At 40.0% G+C, this 21,113-nt stretch overlaps 1 protein-coding gene and 1 pseudogene across 20 annotated transcripts in view; one reads left to right on the forward strand and one right to left on the reverse strand.

Annotated features, from left to right (window-relative positions):
- Nucleotides 1-322: 322 nt before the first annotated feature.
- On the reverse strand, nucleotides 323-1,721 carry LOC311615658 (putative high mobility group protein B1-like 1; annotated as a pseudogene). Its single transcript has 3 exons — nucleotides 1,356-1,721; nucleotides 530-757; nucleotides 323-390 (listed from the first exon to the last, which is right to left on the reverse strand). The product of its transcript is annotated as a putative high mobility group protein B1-like 1 (transcript).
- A 2,870-nt stretch (nucleotides 1,722-4,591) lies between these two features.
- ARHGAP29 (Rho GTPase activating protein 29) overlaps nucleotides 4,592-21,113 on the forward strand; it is a 78,735-nt gene continuing 62,213 nt past the window's right edge. For 7 of the 19 annotated variants that reach the window (XM_084873388.1, XM_084873390.1, XM_084873394.1 and 4 more), the window contains exon 1: nucleotides 4,595-4,765. Coding sequence is in view for 2 of the 19 variants with exons in the window: in XM_084873397.1 (XP_084729523.1) it covers nucleotides 4,753-4,765 (13 nt within the window). In the remaining 17 variants the exon portion in view is untranslated. Of the gene's footprint in view, nucleotides 4,766-15,695; nucleotides 15,912-21,113 lie in introns of those variants that run through there. The other 12 variants (XM_084873385.1, XM_084873391.1, XM_084873386.1 and 9 more) reach the window with 9 other exon arrangements.

Genomic DNA, 21,113 nt, shown 5'->3' on the forward strand with positions numbered 1-21,113 from the left:
AAACCATGGAAAGCTAGTTTCTTAAAATAAAAATATTGTGTTTACTTAGAAGCATTCAGAATGTCAACAAAACAGCTGCAACTTCTTTTGCAATTATAGAGTGGTATTTTCTTTTGTGTGTGTGCTTTTTTAATTTAAATTCTTTATTGTTGAAAGTATTACATATGTCTTTTTTAATTAACAGAACAATTATTTTGTATAAACTGTATCAGAGACAACTGAAGATTAATAAACTACTCTCCCCACATATAACTATTTTGTGTTATGCACCAACAAGAACCTACTTTAAATCTCCATGCCAATTTACCACCCCTACAGTGTATCAGGCAAGGTTAGTGGCTACTGAAAATACCACCAGAATATCTAAAGACACTTCCTGTAGTGTGTTAACTATACAAAAAAACACATTGTACAGTTTGAAAACAAATATTACAAAGCCTTACATTTCAATTTTCTTCTTTAAAAGGGGTGAGTTGTGATTAAATGCTTTATAGACAAGAAAGAAAAAAAAACACTTCTGAAAACCAACAACTTCTCCTCCTCCTCCTTCCCCTCCTCCTCTTCCTCCTCTTTCTCCTCCTTTTGTTCTTTCTTCTCTTCTCCTCCTCCTCCTTTTCCTCCTCTTCATCTTCCTCCTGTTCCTTCTTTTTCTTGATTTTTTTTTTCTTCACTTTTAATGACTCCCTTTTTTTTCAGCAGTATTCTTTCCGTATTTCTCCTTTAGCTCAGCAGCCTTCCTTTCATTAGGCTGCTTGTCCTTGAAATATGGTAGCAATCATACTTGGGTAAAAACTACTGTTTGAATTTTAACCCTACTATTCTGACTTCGACCTTCACTTACTTGCTTTGTTCACCGTGCAATGGGCTTAGGGAGGATGAGTTCAACCTCATCCCTTAGGGAGGGCAAGGTTATAGGCAGAACTTTCTTTTTCATTAAAGAGCCAGCCCTATGCTGGCCTAGAAAACAATGCTGTTCTATCCAATTAAAAAAAAGTGCACCTGGCATGGTATTGAGACTGTGGGTATATCTGGTCTCTGGCCTGCAAGGTCAGACAGCTAAGTTTATCTTCATCATTCTTCAAACGAGCTAAAGCAAACTAGAAAGCAACATTTTATCTAGGAAGAACAGCAGAAAATTCCAAACAACAGTTTGTTGTAGAATGGGGGTTTTCCTTCTCAGAACCTTTAAAAATAACTACCTGCCCCTAAAGCCTCGCAGTCATGTAGGGTCCGCATGTGTGCGGTGCTCTTGTAACTGCCCTGGCCAGTTCAATAAATTCTTGTTTGCTTTTTTAAATAAATTATCAGCCTCCGGTGGTCTTATTTTGAACCCAGGGTTCGACCCCACAACAGTCCTCTGCAGCAGTGTGATTCCACATCTCTCCCAGCTTCTTTGCAACGTCACCAATGGATAGGCCAGGATGCTCTCCTTTGATTTTGGGGGATACTCAAAACAAAACAAGAAAAAGGCCAAAGGAGGCCTCTTGGGTACATTGGAATCCTTTAATGTTTCCCCTTTAGAGGGATATGTTTTCATTTCTCTTTCATAATGGGCTTTGTTTGCCTTTGCCATGTGTTCATATTTTCCTTTCTCCTTAGCACATGGTCTTCCACCTCTCTGAGCAATTCTTAGGAAACTCTGAGAAGTTGACTGCAGCATCTGGATGCTACTTCCTGTGCCCTTCCCAGCAAGTTTGCACAAAGAAAGCATACGATGACATTTTGTCTCTGGGCTTCTTAAGGATCTCCTTTGGCCACATTTAATTACTTTTCCTCAGTAAGCACACAGTAGTTGCCTAGTGTCCGTCCACCTGGCACTTGCCCCAGCACTGTCTTTATAGAGCTCAATGTACTGCAATGGCTATCCATGGAAGGCTAGTTTTTATTGCTGTCATCATTATCATCTCTTCATGCATAACAATATCAATAATTCAAATTTGAGGCCAATAGTATCATTTTGCACTAACCATTGGGAGAGTTTGCCTAAATGTGTTGTTAAAACACTAAGTAGGGTCAGGGCACATAGTGACTCAAGCACAGAGATTGATGTTATCAAATGTCTTACAGAGTGCTTAAGATAACAAAAGCAACAAAACAAAACAACCGGGGTTTGAAATTTAATATGTTAATCCGAACATGAAATTAGTATATCATATCCATACACTCAATTGAGTTTTTCTTCTTTTATTTCCAACCTTCATTTCCTCTCTCCTCATGACAATACAGAATTATTAAATGTTTGCAATGTCTTTCACACTTATTTCCAGAATGTGGTCTGAATTGATTCCTTGTTTCTCAACTGCTAGCATCATGGAATCAAGATTAATAACCTGCTTGGTGAGTTTTGTCCAGTTTGGAATCTGGTGTCTTTGTACTCAGTGTGGCCTGCCAGGCTCTCCGTGATTCTTTTTTAAGTGCTCCAGCAGCAAGGGTCAAAGGCAGCTACAGTGATGGGGAGCCTACCTGCCTTAGGGCCACCCTTACTTGATTTCATTACTTCAACTCCTCTCCAAGGCATTTAATCATGGCTGAGGAGAGCCCGAGAACGGATTTAAAGTTCACTCATATAATTCCAGCACTTAGAACAATGCCTGGCCCTTTGGAGGCACTTAATACATATTTGGACAATGAGTAAAATAGGTCTGGTGGATGGTGTTGCACTCTTCTAAACAGACTATCACTTAAGTGTGGCGGAGAGGAAGAGCACCTATATCCACTGTACTCTCTCCTTTTGGGCTCCAATCTCTACTGTCCGTGTGGAGCACCTGCCCACATTATCAATCCCTTCACCTCAGGTCACAGGGTACTTGGGACAGGCTTTGCCTTAGGCAAGTGGTTTTGAAGCCATTGCATTTGGTTTCACCTGTTCAGCAAGTTGAGCAGAGCTTATGGTAAAAACAAAAGCAAAACCAACATATCTTGAAGGATTTTTATTTATTGGCTCACTGGTGATTCCCTCAACATTTCTCCAGAAAATACTTAGTCCCTTCTATACCAGACATATACTTATGCAACATACTACTGTAGACCTTCACAATCTAATTAGTATAAATAAATGCTACCAAATAAAATATTTATGAGAACCACAAGTGCCACAAGAATAGGATTGTATGTACCATATAATGTCAAATGAGATCATTGATATCCACGAGGAGAAGAGGAAGGCTTTAGCAGAGGCAGTATTAGCTCTATCACAGAAAGATTTTAGTTTGTATGTGATTCTTTGTCCTTCAAAGCTATGCACTTGAGCCATTTTAATCAAGAAGTGTTTATATATAAAAAACAAGTTGGTGCATAAGGGCATGTGCTAGGACACAGTTAATAAAATTTCGTGCCAGAATTGCCTTTAATTCTTTCTTTTCTTTACCAAACACATGAACCACCTGTCTCAAGTAACATATTTTTGATAGTCATTTTTTCTCAGTTAATAATTGTATTTATTTTGTAAGAATGAATTGCTGTCTTTCTCTGTTTTCATATATAATATTCTTCCAAAGTAAAAAAAGAAGAGTGGATGCCCTGGCTGGTGTGGCTCAGTTGGTTGAGCATCATTTGTCCACCCAGTGACTGCAGTTTGATTCTTGGTCAGGGCACATGCTGCGCTTGCAGTCTTGATCCCCAGTAGAGGGGCAGGCAGGAGACAGCTGATGGATAGTTCTCTCTCATTGATGTTTCTCTCTCTCCTTCTCCCTTCCTCTAAAATCAATAAAAGTATATTTTAAAAAGAGAGAATGGAGAATATGGCAGATGTTTAATATATTTTGAAAGAAAAAAAGTTAAGGGGAGGTTGAGATTGAGAAACTTTTCCAAATTCCCTTCCCAAAATTTTACCCATTTACTCAACTAAAACTTATGGAGCTCCTGCCGTGTCTCAGCATAGATGATAGGAAGAGTATTCTTGGTAGATTGGGTGTATTACAATATATACTCTAATTATTCAAGAGAAACACCGTACTTTTTAAATATATGTTGTATGACCCAACTTCTAGATAAATGCTTTAATTTTGGTTGTTGGTGAATACCATTATTTAGGGGAGCATTTAATGGTAAGTAGCAAGTAGCAGAGTTAGGGGGAAATTCAACTACTATTTATTGAGCAACTTCTATAAGCCACAATAGTTGGATAATTTAGTTTCTGAACGTGACAATCAGTATAAGATAGATTGCCTGGCGCCCAGCAGCAGGTCGGGTAGCTTTACAGTTAAGCACGAAATATAGTTTTGTTCCATAGGGTGCGGCAGACAAAAAGCTGAAGACCAGATTCCTAGAAGGAATTCAAAGTGTCCACCATGGAAATCTCCACCTCAACAACAAGGGCAGAAGACCTGCTGCCTGCTGGAGGGTGCAAAAGGTGACTTGCTTCTAAGGTTCGCTTCGCTGGTCCTGCGGCAAACCGCACAGACTGGCCAACACCTCCTGCGTCGGGGACAGTCTGCGGGCTCCCGTGCTATTGACAGCCAGTCTCCCTGCATGCCGGAGCCAGAAACCGCCCCACCTGCCGCCGCGCGCCCAGCCCCGCCCCCTCCGCGCGGGGGCCAATGGGCTGGGCTCCGGGGGCGGGAAGGGGCGGGAGGAGCGAGGCCGGGGGCGGGGCGGCGGCGGACAGCGCGGTGGCGGCGGTGGCGGCAGGGGCGGCGGCGGCTTGGCCGAGTGTCCGCGGGTCGTGGGGGGATGGGGGCTGCGAGCTCCAGCCCGCGGAGGCGGCGGCGGCGGCCGTGAGTGTTGGGCCGGCGTCCGCGTCCGGGACGCGGGATGGAGCGCTGCGGTGAGTGCGGGTCGGCGGCGCTGGCTTTGGCCGTGGCGGCGGCGGCGGCGGCGGCTCGGGGCTGGGGTCACGCGTGGCGGCCGGCCGCGAGGCGCGGTCCAAGGTCCGGGCGGCCCACGCGGTGGCTCTGGGCGGAAGCGGGGCGGCCGCGGTCCTTGGGGCTCCTGGTCCTCCGGGGAGGGGTTCGGCCCGAGCTACGGGCGCGCCGGGAGCGGCAGGAGCGGAGGAGTCGGGAGGGCGCGGGCCGCCCCTCGCGCACCCCGCGGACCGCGGGTGGGTGTCCGGAGGTAGCGACGTGGCCGCCGGGAGAGACTCGCCGGCGGACTCTCATCCCCTCCCAGGCGCCGCCGCGCTCCCTGCAGCCCCTCTCCGTGCTCCGGCCACCGCCTTCCCCCGCCTCCATCGGAATGCGGGCTCCTTCCTTTCCCCCGCCGCGTCTGCACGTTCGCCCTCCTCACTTGGGGGATCTTTTGGGAAGTTTGGTGGCGTTTTCTGAAATTTCAGCCCGACAAATGCAAAGACTTAGGTAAAATAACAGACATCTCTGTTCCATAGTTACCTTTAAAAAAAAAAAATCACACTTCACCGCACCTAGGCCTCGGCTGTTTATCATTTGCGGGCTGGGGGGGGGGGGGCGCACCAAAGGTGGAAAATCACTCTCCTTCCCTTTCCGTCCGAGTGCCCCCCTCTGGTGCGTCCACGTCGCTTTCTCCATACCCTCCCCTTCTACCCCCACTTGTCTCCTCCTCGAAGCTGTCCCTTCCCACCCCTCACCACCCCCGCCCCCAGGCTGTATCTGCCATTTCCCAGCCTTGGCCCAAGAGCAAGTCCTGGTGCTTTGCAAAATAGGAACTGACCCGCGGAGGATTCGGGAGAGAGTGTCCCTGTGAGGTTGCTTCCTTAACCGTCCCAGGACCTCCTGATCCGAACCTCGTTCTCGGGACGGCTCTCCTCTGGCCTGAGGGTAGCCAGGGACTCTCCTTGCTTTGAGACCCTCTGACATGTCCAGAGCCTATCTTGCTTTTTCACTCCTACCTCTCATTAGAGACAAGAGTGACGTTTCTTTATCATCCTCCCCCCTCTCCACATTGAGGTTTCTTTTCTTTTTTTATTTTTTTTTATTTTTTTTTTTTATCTTTGATATCCTGTCTTCTGACTGTGGATCTTTTGGGGGGGAAGTTAGGTGCTTTGTGAAGGTTCCAAGACTTAAGTGTAACTGAAATAGCCAAGGAGCTATTGGCTCCACATTTACCCTTTTCTTTTCCTCCTATTCAGATTTGGTGAGGGGGTTTCCTTTTCACGAAAAATAATCTTAAATTAGATATGACAGTGAATATTTAGAATGAATAAAGAAATCAACACATACTACGACAGCCTTGGTGATTTAGATCTCTTTCTTCAGAGATTTCTTTAGGCCGTGTGCCAGAAATGCGTACTTAGAAATGCTTCCTGACTGTAGGAACTGTGCAAGTGAGGAATCTTGACGCTTATGTTTCATCAGCTTCTATGGTTCAAATAGCTCTCTAGTCTTCTAATTCTGAGAAGAGTTTAAGAGTGAACTCGGAGGAAAGTGATAGGCCTGGGTGGTAAATGTTTCAGTCCCATCATTGGCAAGAAATAGAACTTTGGCTGAGACGAGGAAAGCACTGTTCAGGAATCTGTGATGGCTGGCCATTCTCGCTCTGCCCACCTCTCTAAAATAGAACATCCACCTGAATTATCAGTGCCTTCTGTAAAGGCCCTTTAGCTAGGAATTTGGACTTATGCAACCATTGCTGTTGGCCTCGGGCTTACATAGTATGTTGAACAAAACTCATACCCAGAAGGCACCCTGGAGGGATTTGTATTGGTGATTCATGTCAGCATTCCCTCGGACAATTTAGTCTGACCCCATTCTATGTTAGGATCCTGTGGAACCTTTCAGCCTCTTGGGAAGAAGTTGACAATCTGAATAAATAGGACCCAAGACATAACATCTTGGGTTACCCAAGAAATGTATGTTGAATGTCCGTTGGGAAAGTAGGGGGATGATTTCTTTTCAGTGGAGAGAATGAAGATTTCTTAGATAAGGTGATGTTTTGAATGAGACTGAAGTTAAAGAAAATGACTAATAAGCACGGTATGTAGAAGAGTCTTTTTGGCCAGAATTGCTTGTTATGTCTAATGTATACCAGGATGTCATTGATCAGCTTCCATGATTCTGCTTTGAAGATTATTTTGTTTGCTTTGTTGATACTTTCCTACCTTACCTATAGCATAATGTTGAGCCACAACACATAAAGACACATTCGCATGTAATGAAACAAGGAGGTTTAAAAGGAAGGTTAGGAACTGATTTTGGTATGATGAGGATTTTTCTCTTCTTTGTCTTTATTATTGCTCTCTAAGCAAAAGAGCCATTTAATGATACTGTCTCCCTAGATGAGAATTTTTCTTTTTTGTAAAAAATGATTCAGTATTTGTCACTGAAAGTTTTTAAATACCACAATCTTCCTTTCTAAGGAAGAGGATGGAAAACATTTTTTAAAGTATTATGGAAGGAAGTTGAATTTGAGGAACTATTCAAAAGGAATCTCTTATACTTTTACTTATAGTTTATGTAATATTCATTGAGCACCAGCATAACAGATTTTTGCATGTGTATTTAGAGTGAATTTTGACATATGTATCCACCCATGTAATCACCACCAAATCGAGATACAGAACATTTCAAAAAGTCCCCTTATGCTTATTATGGAGCTCTTCCCTCCTCCCACCCCCACTCCCACATAATCCATGCCCCCAGGCAACTATTGATGTTTTTTGTTACTAAAGATTATGTTCCATCTTTTTTAGAATTTCATGTAAATGAAATCATGCAATATATATTCTTTTGTGTCTGGCTTTTTTTGTTTAGCATAATATGTTTGAGATTCATCTATGGTTTTTGATATATCGTGGATATTTATTAAGTAGTATTCCATTGTAAGGCCATATCACAATTTGTTTACCCATTTATGTGTTGATGGACATTTGAGCTGTTGCAGTATTTTTCTATCATTTTTGCTATGTACATCCTACTTTGAAGACTATTTTGTTTGTTTATAATTTCCTACTGTACCTATAGTTGGTGTCAAGTTATTTAGCACCATTTGACTGCCAAAGTTCTATTTCTTGCCAATGTGAGGACTGAAACATTTTCTACCCAGTGTACAAGTTTTTGGACGAATGTATGTTTTAATTTCAAAAGAGTAGAATTGCTGGGTTGTATGGTAAATGTATGTTTAACTGTAAGAAACTGCCAGGCTGTTCTCCAAAGTGGTTGTGTACCTTGTGTATGAGAATTTTAGTTGCTCTGCATTTTGCCCCAAATTTAGTATTTCAGTTTAGCTAAAATTAGGAATTTTAGTAGACATTTAATGGTACCTCATTAAGTTTACATTTGCATTTCCTAGATACTAATGATGTTGAACACTATTTCATATGCTTATTGCCCAGTTGTGTATCTTCTTTTGCAAAGTGTCTGCTTATATCTTTTACTCTTTAGCTTATTGGGTTGTTTGTTTTCCTGTTTTCTAGCTGTAAGAGTTTTTGATACAATTTGAATATAAGTCCTTTGTCAGGTATTTCTCCCCAATTTATGACTTGTATTTCATTTCTTAATAGTGTCTTTCTAAGAGAAATTTTAAATTTTGATAAAGTCCAGTTTACTAATGTTTTCTTAGGGTTCTTTTTATGTCTGGGAAATTGTTCCCTAGATTTTCCTCCCATGTTTTCTTTTAGAAGAGGTATCCTCAAACTTTTTTTTAAATGGACCAGATTGTAAATATTTTAGGTTTACAGGCAATTGCAATTCAATTACTCAGCTCTGCTGTTGTAGCTCAAAAATAGTTATTGACAATACATAAGTGATTGGACATGGCAGTGTTCCATCAAAGCTTTTATTTATAAAAATAGCCAAAGAACATAGTGGGTTAGGTGGAGGAGGCAAAGGGATGGAAAATGGGGGACAATTGTAATGCTGTCAACACTAAAAAAGGGGAAGGGGGAAGTTGCTCCCTCTGAATCCTGAATTTAAAGAAGTGATAGTTTTTAAGTTTTATATTTAGGTATACAATTTTAGGGTATGTTGTGAAGTAAGTTGAAGGTCATTTTTTTTCTCATATGTGGTTTAGCACCATTTGACTGTCTTTCTCTTATTGAATTACTTTGGTACTTCTTGAAAATTAACTCATTGTATATATGTGGGTCTATTTCTGGACTCTATTCTATTCTGTTGGTCTGTGTTTCTCTTTATGTTAATATGACATTGCCTTGATTACTGTAACTCTGTACTAAAACTTGAAATCAGGCAGTGTAAGTCCTATGATTTTGTTCTTTTTCAAAATTGTTTTGGCTGTTCCATATCTTTTACATATTCATGTACATTTTAGACTTGGCCTGTCAATGTCTATACAAATTCAAAAGGGATTTATTTGAGATTGCTTGAAATTATAAATGAATTTAAGGGAAATTAAAGTCTTAACAGTATTGAATCCCCCAATCCATGAAGATGGTATACTTGTTTATTTATTCAGTTCTTTACCTTGCACTAGTTTTTTTGTAGTTTTAATTTTAGGATCTTGTACATATTTTATTAAATTTATTTCTAAAAGTATTTTTTGATGTTATTATAAATAGTATTAGTTTCTAAAATTGTATTGTCTGATTCTTTGTTGTTATATAGGAATAAAGTTGATTGTGGTATATTGGCCTTGTAGTCTGTGACCTTGCTATGTTCATTTGTATGTCATTTAAATGTCAGTACAACCCCATCACCAGTTTTGACAAACTTATTTATAGGTCTCTTAGGATTTTCTAGGTATACAAACATGTCAACTTAGAATAAAGTGTTTTACTTCTTCCCTTTCAATCTGTATGTGTTATTTTTTTCTCTTGTTTTTAATATACTAAGACCTTCAGTAACATTATTGATCCTGACCTTAAGTGGAAAACATGGTCTTTTATCATTAACTATGGTGTAAGCTGTCGATTTTTGGTAGATGCCTTTTATCAGGTTGAAGGAATTCTTTTTTATTCCTGCTTTGCTGACTGCTTCAATCATGAATGGGTGTGGAATTTTGTCAGATGTTTTTTCTGCATCTATTGAGAAGATTCTTTCTCCCCACCCCCCACCCCCCCCCCCCCCCCCACACACACACATATACACACACTTTCCCCCCTATTGAATAATAAAGGAAGCTTGCATTCCTGGGACAAACTCTTTTTGGTCATAATGTAATATCTTTTTTATATATTGTTGGATTTGACTTGCTAATACTATGTCAAGAAATTTGGTATGTTTTACTGATAATGTCTTTGTCTGGTTTCAGAGTAAGTATAATGTTGACTTCAGAAAATGAGTTGAAAAATGTTCCTGTCTTTATTTTTTGAGAGTTTTTGTAGGATTATTTTTATCTGATTCAATAGATTTCATCAGTGAGGCCATTGGGTCTGCAGTTTTCTTTCTGAGACATTTTCAATTTCTTTAATACCTATAAAGTTATTCAGATTTTCTATTTCTTGTGTAGATTTGGTCATTTGTGTAATTCAAGAAATTCTTCCGTTTCATCTCAGTTGTTGAATTTATTGGCAAAGTGGTTTATAACATTGCCTTGTTATTCTTTTATTATAATATCTGTAGGGTCTGTACTGATGTCCTTTTTTCATTAATGATATTAGTAATTGTTTTCTCTTCTTACTTTTTTTTTTTATCAGTCTAGCTAAATATGTATGTCTTTAAATGATTTCTTTCAAAGAACCAGCTTTTAGTTATGCCGATTTTTCTCTGTTGCCTGTTTTCTATATCATTGATTTCTACTCTTATCATTGTTTCCTTTCTTTTACTTCTTTTGCGTTTAAATTGTTGTTTGTTCACTAACTTATTAAAGTGGAAGCTTAGATCACTGATTGTAGACCCTTCTTTTTAACAAAAAAATCTAAAGCTGTATATTTCTCTGCTTTCACTGTGTTAACTATACACTAAAAATGTGTTTTCATTTTCATTCAGTTCAAAATATTTTCAGGTTTCCCTTGTGGAAACTTGACACATGGATTATTTAAGACTATATTTTATAATTTATAAATATTAGGGATTTCCCAATTATTTCATTGTTATTTATTCCAAATTTAATTTTGTTTGGGTCAGAACATATACTGTATGATTTCAGTCCTCTTAAATTTATTGAGACTTATTGTTTGTATGGTCCCACATATGGTCTTAGTGAATATTTTATGTTTGTTTGAAAAGAATATGTATTTTGCTTTTGCTAGGTAGAATTTTCTGTACATGTCTATCAGATAGATGACTGATAATATTGTTTGAATTTTCTATATCTTATATATCCTTACAAATTTTCTGCTATCTGTATCAGTTACTGAGAGAAGACTGTTGAAATCTTAACTATATTGGATTTATCTGTTTTTTTCTGACACTTCTGTCAATTTTTGCCTCATATATTTTAGAGCTCTATTTTTAGGTGCATGCACTTTTAGGATTAAGTCTTATTAATGAGTTGACTTATTAATCATTATGAAATGTTACTCTTTATTTTTGGTAAAACTCCTTGTCTGATATAATAGAACTATTTCTAATTTTTTTTATTCATATTTGCATGGTACATCTTTTTCTGTTGTTTTACTTTCAATCTATTTGTATCTTTGTATTCCAAGTCTGTTTCTTATAGTCAGTATGTAGTTGGGTCTTTCTATATTTTTCTATATATCCTGCTACATTTCCCGTGGCTAACCATTCTTGTGGAATTTCTCCCTACATGTGTGCAGCTTTATATTCAGCAAGAGAATTAAGGAATTGCCTGTGCAAATTTCTGGAGTCTTCTTCCTTCCTCTCCTTCCTCTCTGTTACTCTGCTCTACAGATTTCAGCTGCCCCCACCGCCCTGGACTATGATCTCTGTCTCAACAAGAGTACATACCACACTTTGCATGGCTTTCCCCTTCCGGGCCATGGTCTAGATTGTGTCTCCAGGTGGAAAGTTGGGGCCATTGTAGGGTTTACCTCATTTATTTGTGATCCCTTCTCTTAAGGATCACAGTTTTGTGCTACTTGTAGTACAGTGTCTAAAGACAACATAGTAGAAGGGCAAGTCTGGTCTCATTTAATCTTGCACTTTATATATATATATTAAAAGTCATATTTAAATATATATATATATATTTAAAAGCCTTATTTATTTATTTATTTAAGGCTTTTTTTAATCTACAGATTTTCTTTCTATATTTTTCTTGCAATTTATTTAATAAATTGTGTTTGCTCTATCAAATGGCTGAGTCTAGCTTTTGCTGAGTGCATCCTGTGCTGTAATTTAGTGCATCCTCTGTCTTCAGCATTGCTTATAGAGTGGTAATTGGATCTAGAGCAGGGTTTCTCAGCCTTAAGACTATTGACCATTGTTGGCTACATAATTCTTTGGGAGGGTTTCTTTTCTGTGCAAGTAGGATATTTAGCAGCATCCCTGGTGTATAGCCACTAGATGTCAGTAAAACCTCTTCCTGAGTTAGGACAACCAAAAATGTCCCCAGGCATTGTAAGTGGCTTTTTAGGACCATGTTCTGTAATGAAAAGTAGGCTACCTAAACTACAGAATGAGCTTCAGGAATATGAAGACACCTACCTAGTAAAAATGACAATACTGTGTTAACACTGCAGAGAACACATGAAAAAGGAGATTTTAACAATATATAAGTTGAAGTTCTACAGAATGCTGATTCAAGAGCAACATTATAGAGTAACATAGGAATTTCTGTTTGAGAAGGAAATACTAGAGACAATAATAATGTAAAATGGTAAAAAGCTCAAATAGTTTCTTTTCAGTTATATGTTCAGCAATTTTTTCCTGCAACTTGTTGAATAACATTTTAAGAAGTCAAATTTCTATAGTTATATGTACAGATGATTTTATTTTTTAAAAAAATACTTTACTGTTTATTAACCGAGTTTTGTACTTGCAGAAAGGTATCATTGCAATAACATGCTTTTCATACTTGTAACTTATATGTGTGATATAACATTATTATAAACAAAATGCAAGTGGGGAGATTGATAATTTTTTTCAAATGTTTCCAAAAGTCACTATTCTGACTAAGGAAAAAGAATAGAGATGACAGAAAATTAACATATTTTTTAAAACGTTTGAGAGGAAGATTGGGATTGAGAAACCTTACTTCTAATTAACCACCTAGTGTTCATTGAAGACCCACTCTGTGTCACATCCTATGCACAATAGTTGTCTGTTTTGAGATGGTTTAGTGGTGTATCTAGTGGGAAGGGTTTTGAAAGGAACCCGGAGCAGCTCAGAGGGGCAGATTTTCCCCCATTAAGCTCCCTGAGAGTTGCCCTGCCACTACCTTCAGAATCCTTTCCTCTCTCCGCATTCATGTCCTTCAGTTTAGTCATCAGTGGTTTCCATGGAGAGTGTCCATGGTGCGTCACAGTCTTCCAAACAGGAACATTTGGATGTTAGGTATCTCCAGGATCTCTAGTGCTCTAGATCTTAGTACAGCTGGGTTAAAGGCTTAATGGGTATGTTTTAAAAAATTAAGTCTATGAAATAATTGTAGAGGCCAGGTAATCAAGGAGCCTGGGTTCTCATATTTATCTTTTTCAGGTAACAACCTAGGGGCCTAATAGGCTTCACTTCTCTAGAATTGTGTGTAAGAAGTGTCCTTCCATTTCTCTGTCTTTAGGCATCATTTCTATCTGCATCATTTCTCTTTGTCTCCATCTTATTTTCTTTTTCTCTGCCTCCACTTGTCTCTGCATCTTTCTTGATCTTTCCCTCTGTCTTTTTCACCTCTCCACAACTGTTTCTTGCCTTCTCACATCTTTCTTTGTTTCTCTTTCACTAATTTTTCTCTTCCTCCCTCCTGTGTGTAACTTTCTGTTCCTTGACACACCATTACCTCCACCCTACATTCCTTTTCTCCCCATCACAGCCTTGTTGAAGACATTGTCAGTGACATTGCCAGTTCTACTTTCATAAGGGACATAATCCTCTCTATTAAGAGGAATATTGGATAGATCAACCAAAATAATGTATTTAAAAATAAATGTAAGGGGGTGTTTCAGGTTCGGTGACTTTCCCATATTGCTTACTGAAAAATCTTAATTATCATTTAATCAGGGTTGCACTGCTCCCCCACGCCCACTCTCCCTTTGGCCTGGGATCTCCTGATGTCCCCTCCGAAGAGTTATTTAGTTTCAGTTCAGGGCATTATCAGTTTCCATGGTAAGAGTCCATGGTGCATTTTACTTTTTAAGTGTTAGAAGGAGAGTTGTTTTTAAGGTTTCCTGAGTATCTGTGGCATGTCTTTGGTACTGTTGTGTTTGGGGGTTGCAGAGGTAAATTTGTAACCAAGGAGCTCAGCATTTTCATATATATATATCTTTTCCAAGTAGCACTTGCAGGATCAAACTTGCTTTATTTCCCCACCATTGTTTGTCATATAAGAGTTCAAAGATATGAAAGATGTTCCTCATCTCTTTGTCAATGAGTATTTTCTCCCTCTCTCTCTACTTCACTTGTTCGCTCTATCATGCTCACTTCCTATTTCAAATATCTTTGTCTTTCCTTTCTCTTATTTCTCATTCTTATTTTCTTTTCCTGCCTTCACCTGTTTCTGCCTTACTTGCTTTTGCCTCTCCCTGTCCCTGTGCCTGAAGCCCTGTTTTTTTCTGTTTATCTTCCTTACACTCTTGTCTTTTTCTTCTTTCTCCCACATGTGATAATTTCTCTGCTTCCACTACTATCCAGCCACCCTCCTCATATACCCTCTGTGTTTCCCGTTCTCTCTGAATGTTCCAGCACTGTGGTAAATGACATTGCTTGTTTCAGTGAGCAGTATGATATGGAAGCTTGTGTGCTTTCTGCCCCTGCTGCTTTATTTTATCTTTCATTTTTTTAAAAATTTTGAGCGAGTTTGAGAGTGCAGTTGAAAAAAGTAATATTGCTCTAAATCAGTGATTTCCAGCCAGTGTGCTTGTGGCATACTAGGGTGCCGCAAGAATTTTAAAAACAGGCAATACTTATTTTAGTCAGGGGGACTGACCTCTTTTCCTTTCGTTGTCAAATAAAATAATGACAACAGCCAACACAACAATAGCCATCTGGTGTGAATGAATCAAAATTATACCTTTTTTAAAAGTCAGATTGGCAATATATATATATTTTTGATGTGCCACAGAATTTTAGTAATTAGCTTATGTGTGCCAGGAGATTAAAAAAAAAAAAAAAGGTTGAATATGGAAAGTATTCCCCTACAGAGGGCACAGTGATTGGCCGGTTTTGAAAAGGAGTTGAGCCCCAGGCCTGTGTTACACTTTACTTGGGTGGCTTCCTGTTTTTTGTTTTTGTTTTCTTAAAGGAGTTGGAGGGGGAGAAACAAAGTGGTCAAAAGAAGTACCAACTGCCGAAACCGGTTTGGCTCTACCAGGTTTGGCTCAGTGGTAGAGCATCGGTCTGCGGACTGAAAGGTCCCAGGTTCGATTCCGGTCAGGGGCATGTACGTTGGTTGCGGGCACATCCCCGGTAGGGGGTGTGCAAGAGGCAGCTGGTCAGTGTTTCTCTCTCATCGACGTTTCTAGCTCTCATCTCTCTCCCTTCCTCTCTGTAAAAAATCAATAAAAATAAAAAAAAATAAAAGAGATTGCTCCCCTTGAGAAACTCCCATTAGGCAGATCTAGCCGTCCGGTGACTTGTTCCGAAGGTTCGCTCCTCCTTACGCGCCTCCCGGAGAGGCGGACACGTGTGGGGATGTGGGGGACAGGCTGCGGGTGTGGGCGCTGCTGACTTTCGGCGTCCAGTGCGCGAGAGCCGGACGCCCAGCCCCGCCCCCCGGAGGCGCTGGCCAATGGGCGGGGCCCGAGGGGGCGGGGCGATCCTGGCGGGAGGAGCAAAGCCGGGGGCGGGCGGCGGCGGCGGCGGCCCGCGCGGCGGTGCGGCGGTGGTGGTGCTGGTGGCGGCGGGGCGGCGGTGGCGGCGGTGACTTGGCCGAGGTCCGCGGGTCTTGGGAGATGAGGACGACGAGCTCCAGCCCTCGCCGGCGACGTCGCCGGCGGCCGTGAGTGCTGGGCGGGCGTCCGCATCCGGGACCCGGGATGGAGCGCCGCGGTGAGTTTGGGGCGGCGGCTGCCTCTGGGGTCTGGGGTCACTCACGGCGGCCGCTCGCGAGCTGCCGTCCAGGGTCCAGGCGGTCCGCGCGGTGGCCCCGTGCGGAGGCCCCGCGGTGTGGGTTGGAGGCGGGGCCGGGGTCCCCGGGGCTCTGGCTCTTCAGGGAGGGGCCGGGCCGTGGGCAGGGGCGCGCGGGGCCCCAGCGGACGGTGACGACGATCTCAGAAGTAAACTCGGCCGATCCCTCCGGCCGCATCCTGTTCTGAGAGCGCTCCACACCGAGTTCTTTAATTCTCGCCGCAGGTCCGAGGTTACTTCCCTCGTTTTTCACCCGGGAAACAGGCTAAAAACTGCCGGGATATTGAGACCAGTAATGGGCAGAGTGCGGGTTTCAGCCCCGGCAGTTTGCCTCAGAATCTGTGCTCTTGACCGTTACAGTCCGACCTCTGGAGCTGCTTTTTCTGACCTCGTCCCCCTCCCTCTCTCCCGCCTGCCTGACAGCGGCCGCACTCAGCTGCATCTCACTCCGAGACAGTGAGGGTTTCCGGGGGCTTTGCTTAACTCGGCTGTCTTTGGGCTGGGGAGGAGTGTTTCGTTGTCTCAGTGATTTTTTCCCCATTTTGTTGTGGATAGATGTGTTTGGGGCTTGATGGTATTTTTGGTTTTTGTTTTTTTAAAATTTCTTTTTGATGGATGAGCTCAAGTTTGGGACTTTTCAAGCCGGAACCCTAGTGCCTAAGGAGCCTCACGTCTCCACGTTATTTATTTTTTTTTTTTTAACTTAAGAAGAAATTGGCCTCATACCTTTTCGGGGGGCAGGACTGTTGGCTGGTAAAGGAGGGAGCTGAGTGCCCCTTCCCCTTCTCCAGCTATCTCCGTTACCATATCTCATGTCCCTCGCTATCAGAGTTCGCCGCCCCTGTTGCTCCCCTTTCCCACTCTGTTTTTAAATCCTGGGGTGGAGAACGTGCTCTTTGGCATTGGGTAGTTTGGGCTGGTCAAGGCAGAGCCCTGCCTGCCAAGAATGCTAGACATTCTGGAGGCGGGGGAGGTTGTGCAGCTTCCTCTTTTTTAAACTGGGTTCCAGTTGCACAGGAATGAAGTGTATGTGCATTGCATGCCTTTCTTTAAAATTACGGTTATTTGCATATTATTGCTAAAACTTTTGACATACCCCTATTCTCTTTTTGTGGAGAGTGCCTTTTCAAAATAGAATTAAAGACTGTAGAAAATTTCCGATTTACTTAGATTTTTTTAAAGTTAAATTCTTACCAACTCAGAAATTGTGCTGAAATAGCAGATTTCTGAAATAACTGGCAGTTTTTTCCCCCCCTGAGGTAGAAAGAGTAAGATGGGAACTATTAAGTACAGATATTTGGGGCAATTTTATACCTCAGTCAGCCACTGCCTAAAATGAAAATACTTCTATAATGATACATTGCAGGGGTTGAGGGGGAATATTGGGCATCTGACATTAACACAGACTACTGAAGTCTTGGAAAAACCACATTCCAGGGTCCTGGAAGTTAGCGCTCACATTTCTAATGCACATTACTTAGAATTTAGAACATAATAAAGTATTTTGTACAGTGACTTTCTGTTTGCTACAAAGTTCTTTGAGAAGTGGTTATAAAACGTTTTTAATTTGGTGGTTTGGAGTTTAAAGCGATGCATTTGAGAGTCTCACAGTTATTTTGCTCAACAATCTGTACAGTTCAACTTCACTTGGAAGAGATTTAATAGGTTTCTATGAAGTCAGTTACGTTTCTGGAATTGTTTCTAGTTCTATATTTCTTGCTCACAGTCTTCAGAAGTATTGAAGTGAAGGCACATCTTGTTCATTACTTGTGTTAAAAAATAATCTCCCACAACAAAGCACTGCTTACAGTTATTGAGTCTTCATGAGACAGGCACTGTGCTAAGTGTTTTCCATATTATTACCTCATTTAATTAAGTTAACAGTTGCAATTAGTTACAAAATACATTTTATGTTGTACCAACTAGAGGGTGTTCATTTTGGGACATTGGAAAGTAGTGTGGATGATGTTGGAAAGTGTATATCCACCAAACTTTCTCATTATCATAGTTTAATTTTATGAAAGCTTGAATTAACTTTATTAAAATGTTTTCACCTGTAATTTTTTTCAATTTAAAATATGAAAAGTAGTAAAGTACATGTAACAAAATTAGTATATTCCGTACCATAATGCTGACTAGAGGCGTATAACCCTTTTTAGTTCTTTTCTCGTGGTTTTTTGTTTATAGATTTTCTTAGTCTTGACTAAAAATGTATAAACGGTTTTAAAACACTTTACAGCTTTGGGTTACTAATAAATATGACACCTGTTTAAAGTAAATTTTGTTGTTGAGTTAAATGAATTGTTTTATTTAGAACTTGTTATGTCTTTAATTTTTATAACAACCCTTTTACCAATGACAGCAACCAGTTTTCTAATGTATTAAACTAAAAGCTGTAAAATTAATCAGAATGACTTCATTAATAAGCTGCAAAAGTGATGTTACGTTAATAGTCTTCAAAATTAGCGATGTGTAAAAGAACTGCCAAAATAAGGCACTTGACTGTTTTGGGTTTCTTTTTATTGGGAAGACTTAATAAAAGTGCTTTAAAAATTGTCCTACATTCATTTTAGAAATTATCTACACACTTAAGGGTCAATGTTAGATAGGTTTGAAGTTAGTTTAAGTGTAGAAATTACATTCTCAAGTAATTTGCAATAAAAAAAGATTATTCAATAAAAGAACTTTAAAAACTGTAAAAGAAGTATTAGGACACTTTAATAATCAGAGGTAGAGAAACAATCATAGAATTCCAACTTTGATTTCAGTTTTATATACTCTTGCCTTTACTTAATTTCATATGCTTGGAGGTTTTTTTTTTGTTTTGGTTTTCGGTGTTTTTTTGTTTGTTTGTTTGTTTTTGGTACTGCTTTAGAGACAAGTTTTAAAAAGCCATTGATTTTTCCCCCCCCAATTAAAACACTGCAACAATCTTGAGCTAACCATTTTTGCTTCTATAAAAATTATTTAAAACTTTATAAATTTTAAAACTCATTTTCATTCTGCAAATAGTTATATTTCATCCCTCATATGCCACATACTGTGCTGTGAACAGAAAACAAATAGTTAGCAAACAGATGTGGTCTTAATTTCCTTGATATTATCACCTAGATAGGAAAGTTTATGAAAAGTATAAGATACTATAAAGTATCTCTAATAGGAGATTCTGCTCTAGTTTGGTGGTGGTGGTGGTGGTGATTATAGGGGCAGGGATGGTCTAGGAAGGTTTCTTTGAGTAAGTGATCTTTGAGCTGAAATTAGAATGAATAAACAAAGGGAAAGGAATAGTCCGGCAAATGGAACTGTATAGATTGGCTACTGAGTCAAACAGTGTTTTTTAAAGTTGCAGGGCCATGGACCCATTATGAGTGTGAAACCAATTTGGTGGGTTGCAACCAGCATTTTAAAAAATGGAGTAGAAGAGAGGTCATCTGAGTCTATCGCCTGTCTCCTTATCCAGATCTGTTTTCTGTATTCCTACACATAACACCACATAAAAATATAACATGCTTAATATCTGTACTGGCCCGTACTATAAAATTATTTTTTATTGTGGGTCACAGTAAACAAGCACTGTTGGAAGAATGAGAAGCAGGTGTGTGTGGCAGGAGTGTTGACTAGGAATCTTGACTCCAGAGCACATTGCAGAGGCATTTAGGACCCTTACATTTCTCATGCTAAGCCTTATAGTGCATGATAGCTCCTTACTCATCCTTTGGAAGAGTTTTGAGCAGAGACATGACATGATGAGATTCATGTTTTGAAAAGTATACTCAACACTTAGGAGTGGGGGAAAAATGATGTGGACAGATCCTTAGGAAATTAGTGACAGTAGCTCAGACAAAAAAATGATAATAATTCACCTATAGTGGCAGTAGAGATAGAAATGGATAACTTAAAAATAGATTAGGAAGAAAAATACAGAGTTAGGTGAAGTATAGGAAAGAGTAAATGATACAATAATATATCTTACACGTGACCTGGAAATGAATATTACATAAAAGTTGTGTAAATTTTATAGAAGTCCCTAGTAGTTATTCTGTTTTGAAAGTATCCAAATATTCAAGCCAAAATATTTGAAAAAATGTTTTAATGATGATGTTTGAGATAATTTAATTCCACAAGTCATTCCCTTTTTTATTTCAAGAGATACAAACAAATTAGGACTTTTTCTTCTGGAAAGGTAAAATGAAAACATGAATCTGAAACAAAGAGTTTTATTGAGTTCCAATTATGTGCTAGGATTAGATGTTTTATCATATGAGGTCTTTTTAAAAATATTTTTTTTTATTGATTTTTAGAGGGAGAGATAAAGGGGAAACATCAAGTGGCTGCCTCCTGCAAGTCCCCTACCTGGGTTAGAGCATGCAACCCAGGCATGTGGGCATGTGTCCTGACCAGGAATTAAACCAGCAACCCCTGGGTGCATGGGATGATGCCTAACCAACTGAGTGCACTGGTCAGGACTTCATATTGAGTCTTTTAATTTTGTGTTTCCTTTTAGTCCTAAAACACACAGCCTGTAAGCAAATGTGTTACCTTTAGAAAGGCTATTAATCATCTCTTTACTTTGGGAATAACATCTGACAATACCTACCTCATGAGATTATAAGAATTAAAAGACAATGGTATAGAAGCTTCCATCCAACACATAGATTTTGTAAACATTTTATTTTTTCAAAACTCATATTTCATCTTTATTTTTGAAATCATCTTTATTTTATGATTATTTCATCAGCTAAGAGCCCAGATAAATTAACTTCCAAACCTCAGGTTCTTTAACATGTACACAAATAAAAGAGAAAGATGGAAATTGACCATACCTTCATGAAGCCTACCAGCCAATGAGGAGATGGGTTAATTTGCATACACAGACTCTGAGCAGGTGGGGGTGGGACACAGGCATTCCGTATGGGCCCCAGCCGCAGTGTGGGAAGGCAGAAAGGCAGCTCTGGGCCAGAGTGAAGGCTGTGCTGGCAGCCAGGGGAAGGAAGGCCCATTCTTGTGCGAATCTTCGTGCATCGGGCCTCTAGTGTAAAATGAAGATGATAGTAGTTTGCATATCATAAAGTTGTCAGGATTACTGGCACTTAATAAATAGAGGCTGCTAATAGTAGTAGTTGT

The sequence above is a fragment of the Pipistrellus hanaki genome (genome assembly GCF_964339955.1).
Source record: "Pipistrellus hanaki genome assembly, chromosome: 2".
Classification (NCBI taxonomy): Eukaryota; Metazoa; Chordata; class Mammalia; order Chiroptera; family Vespertilionidae; genus Pipistrellus; species Pipistrellus hanaki.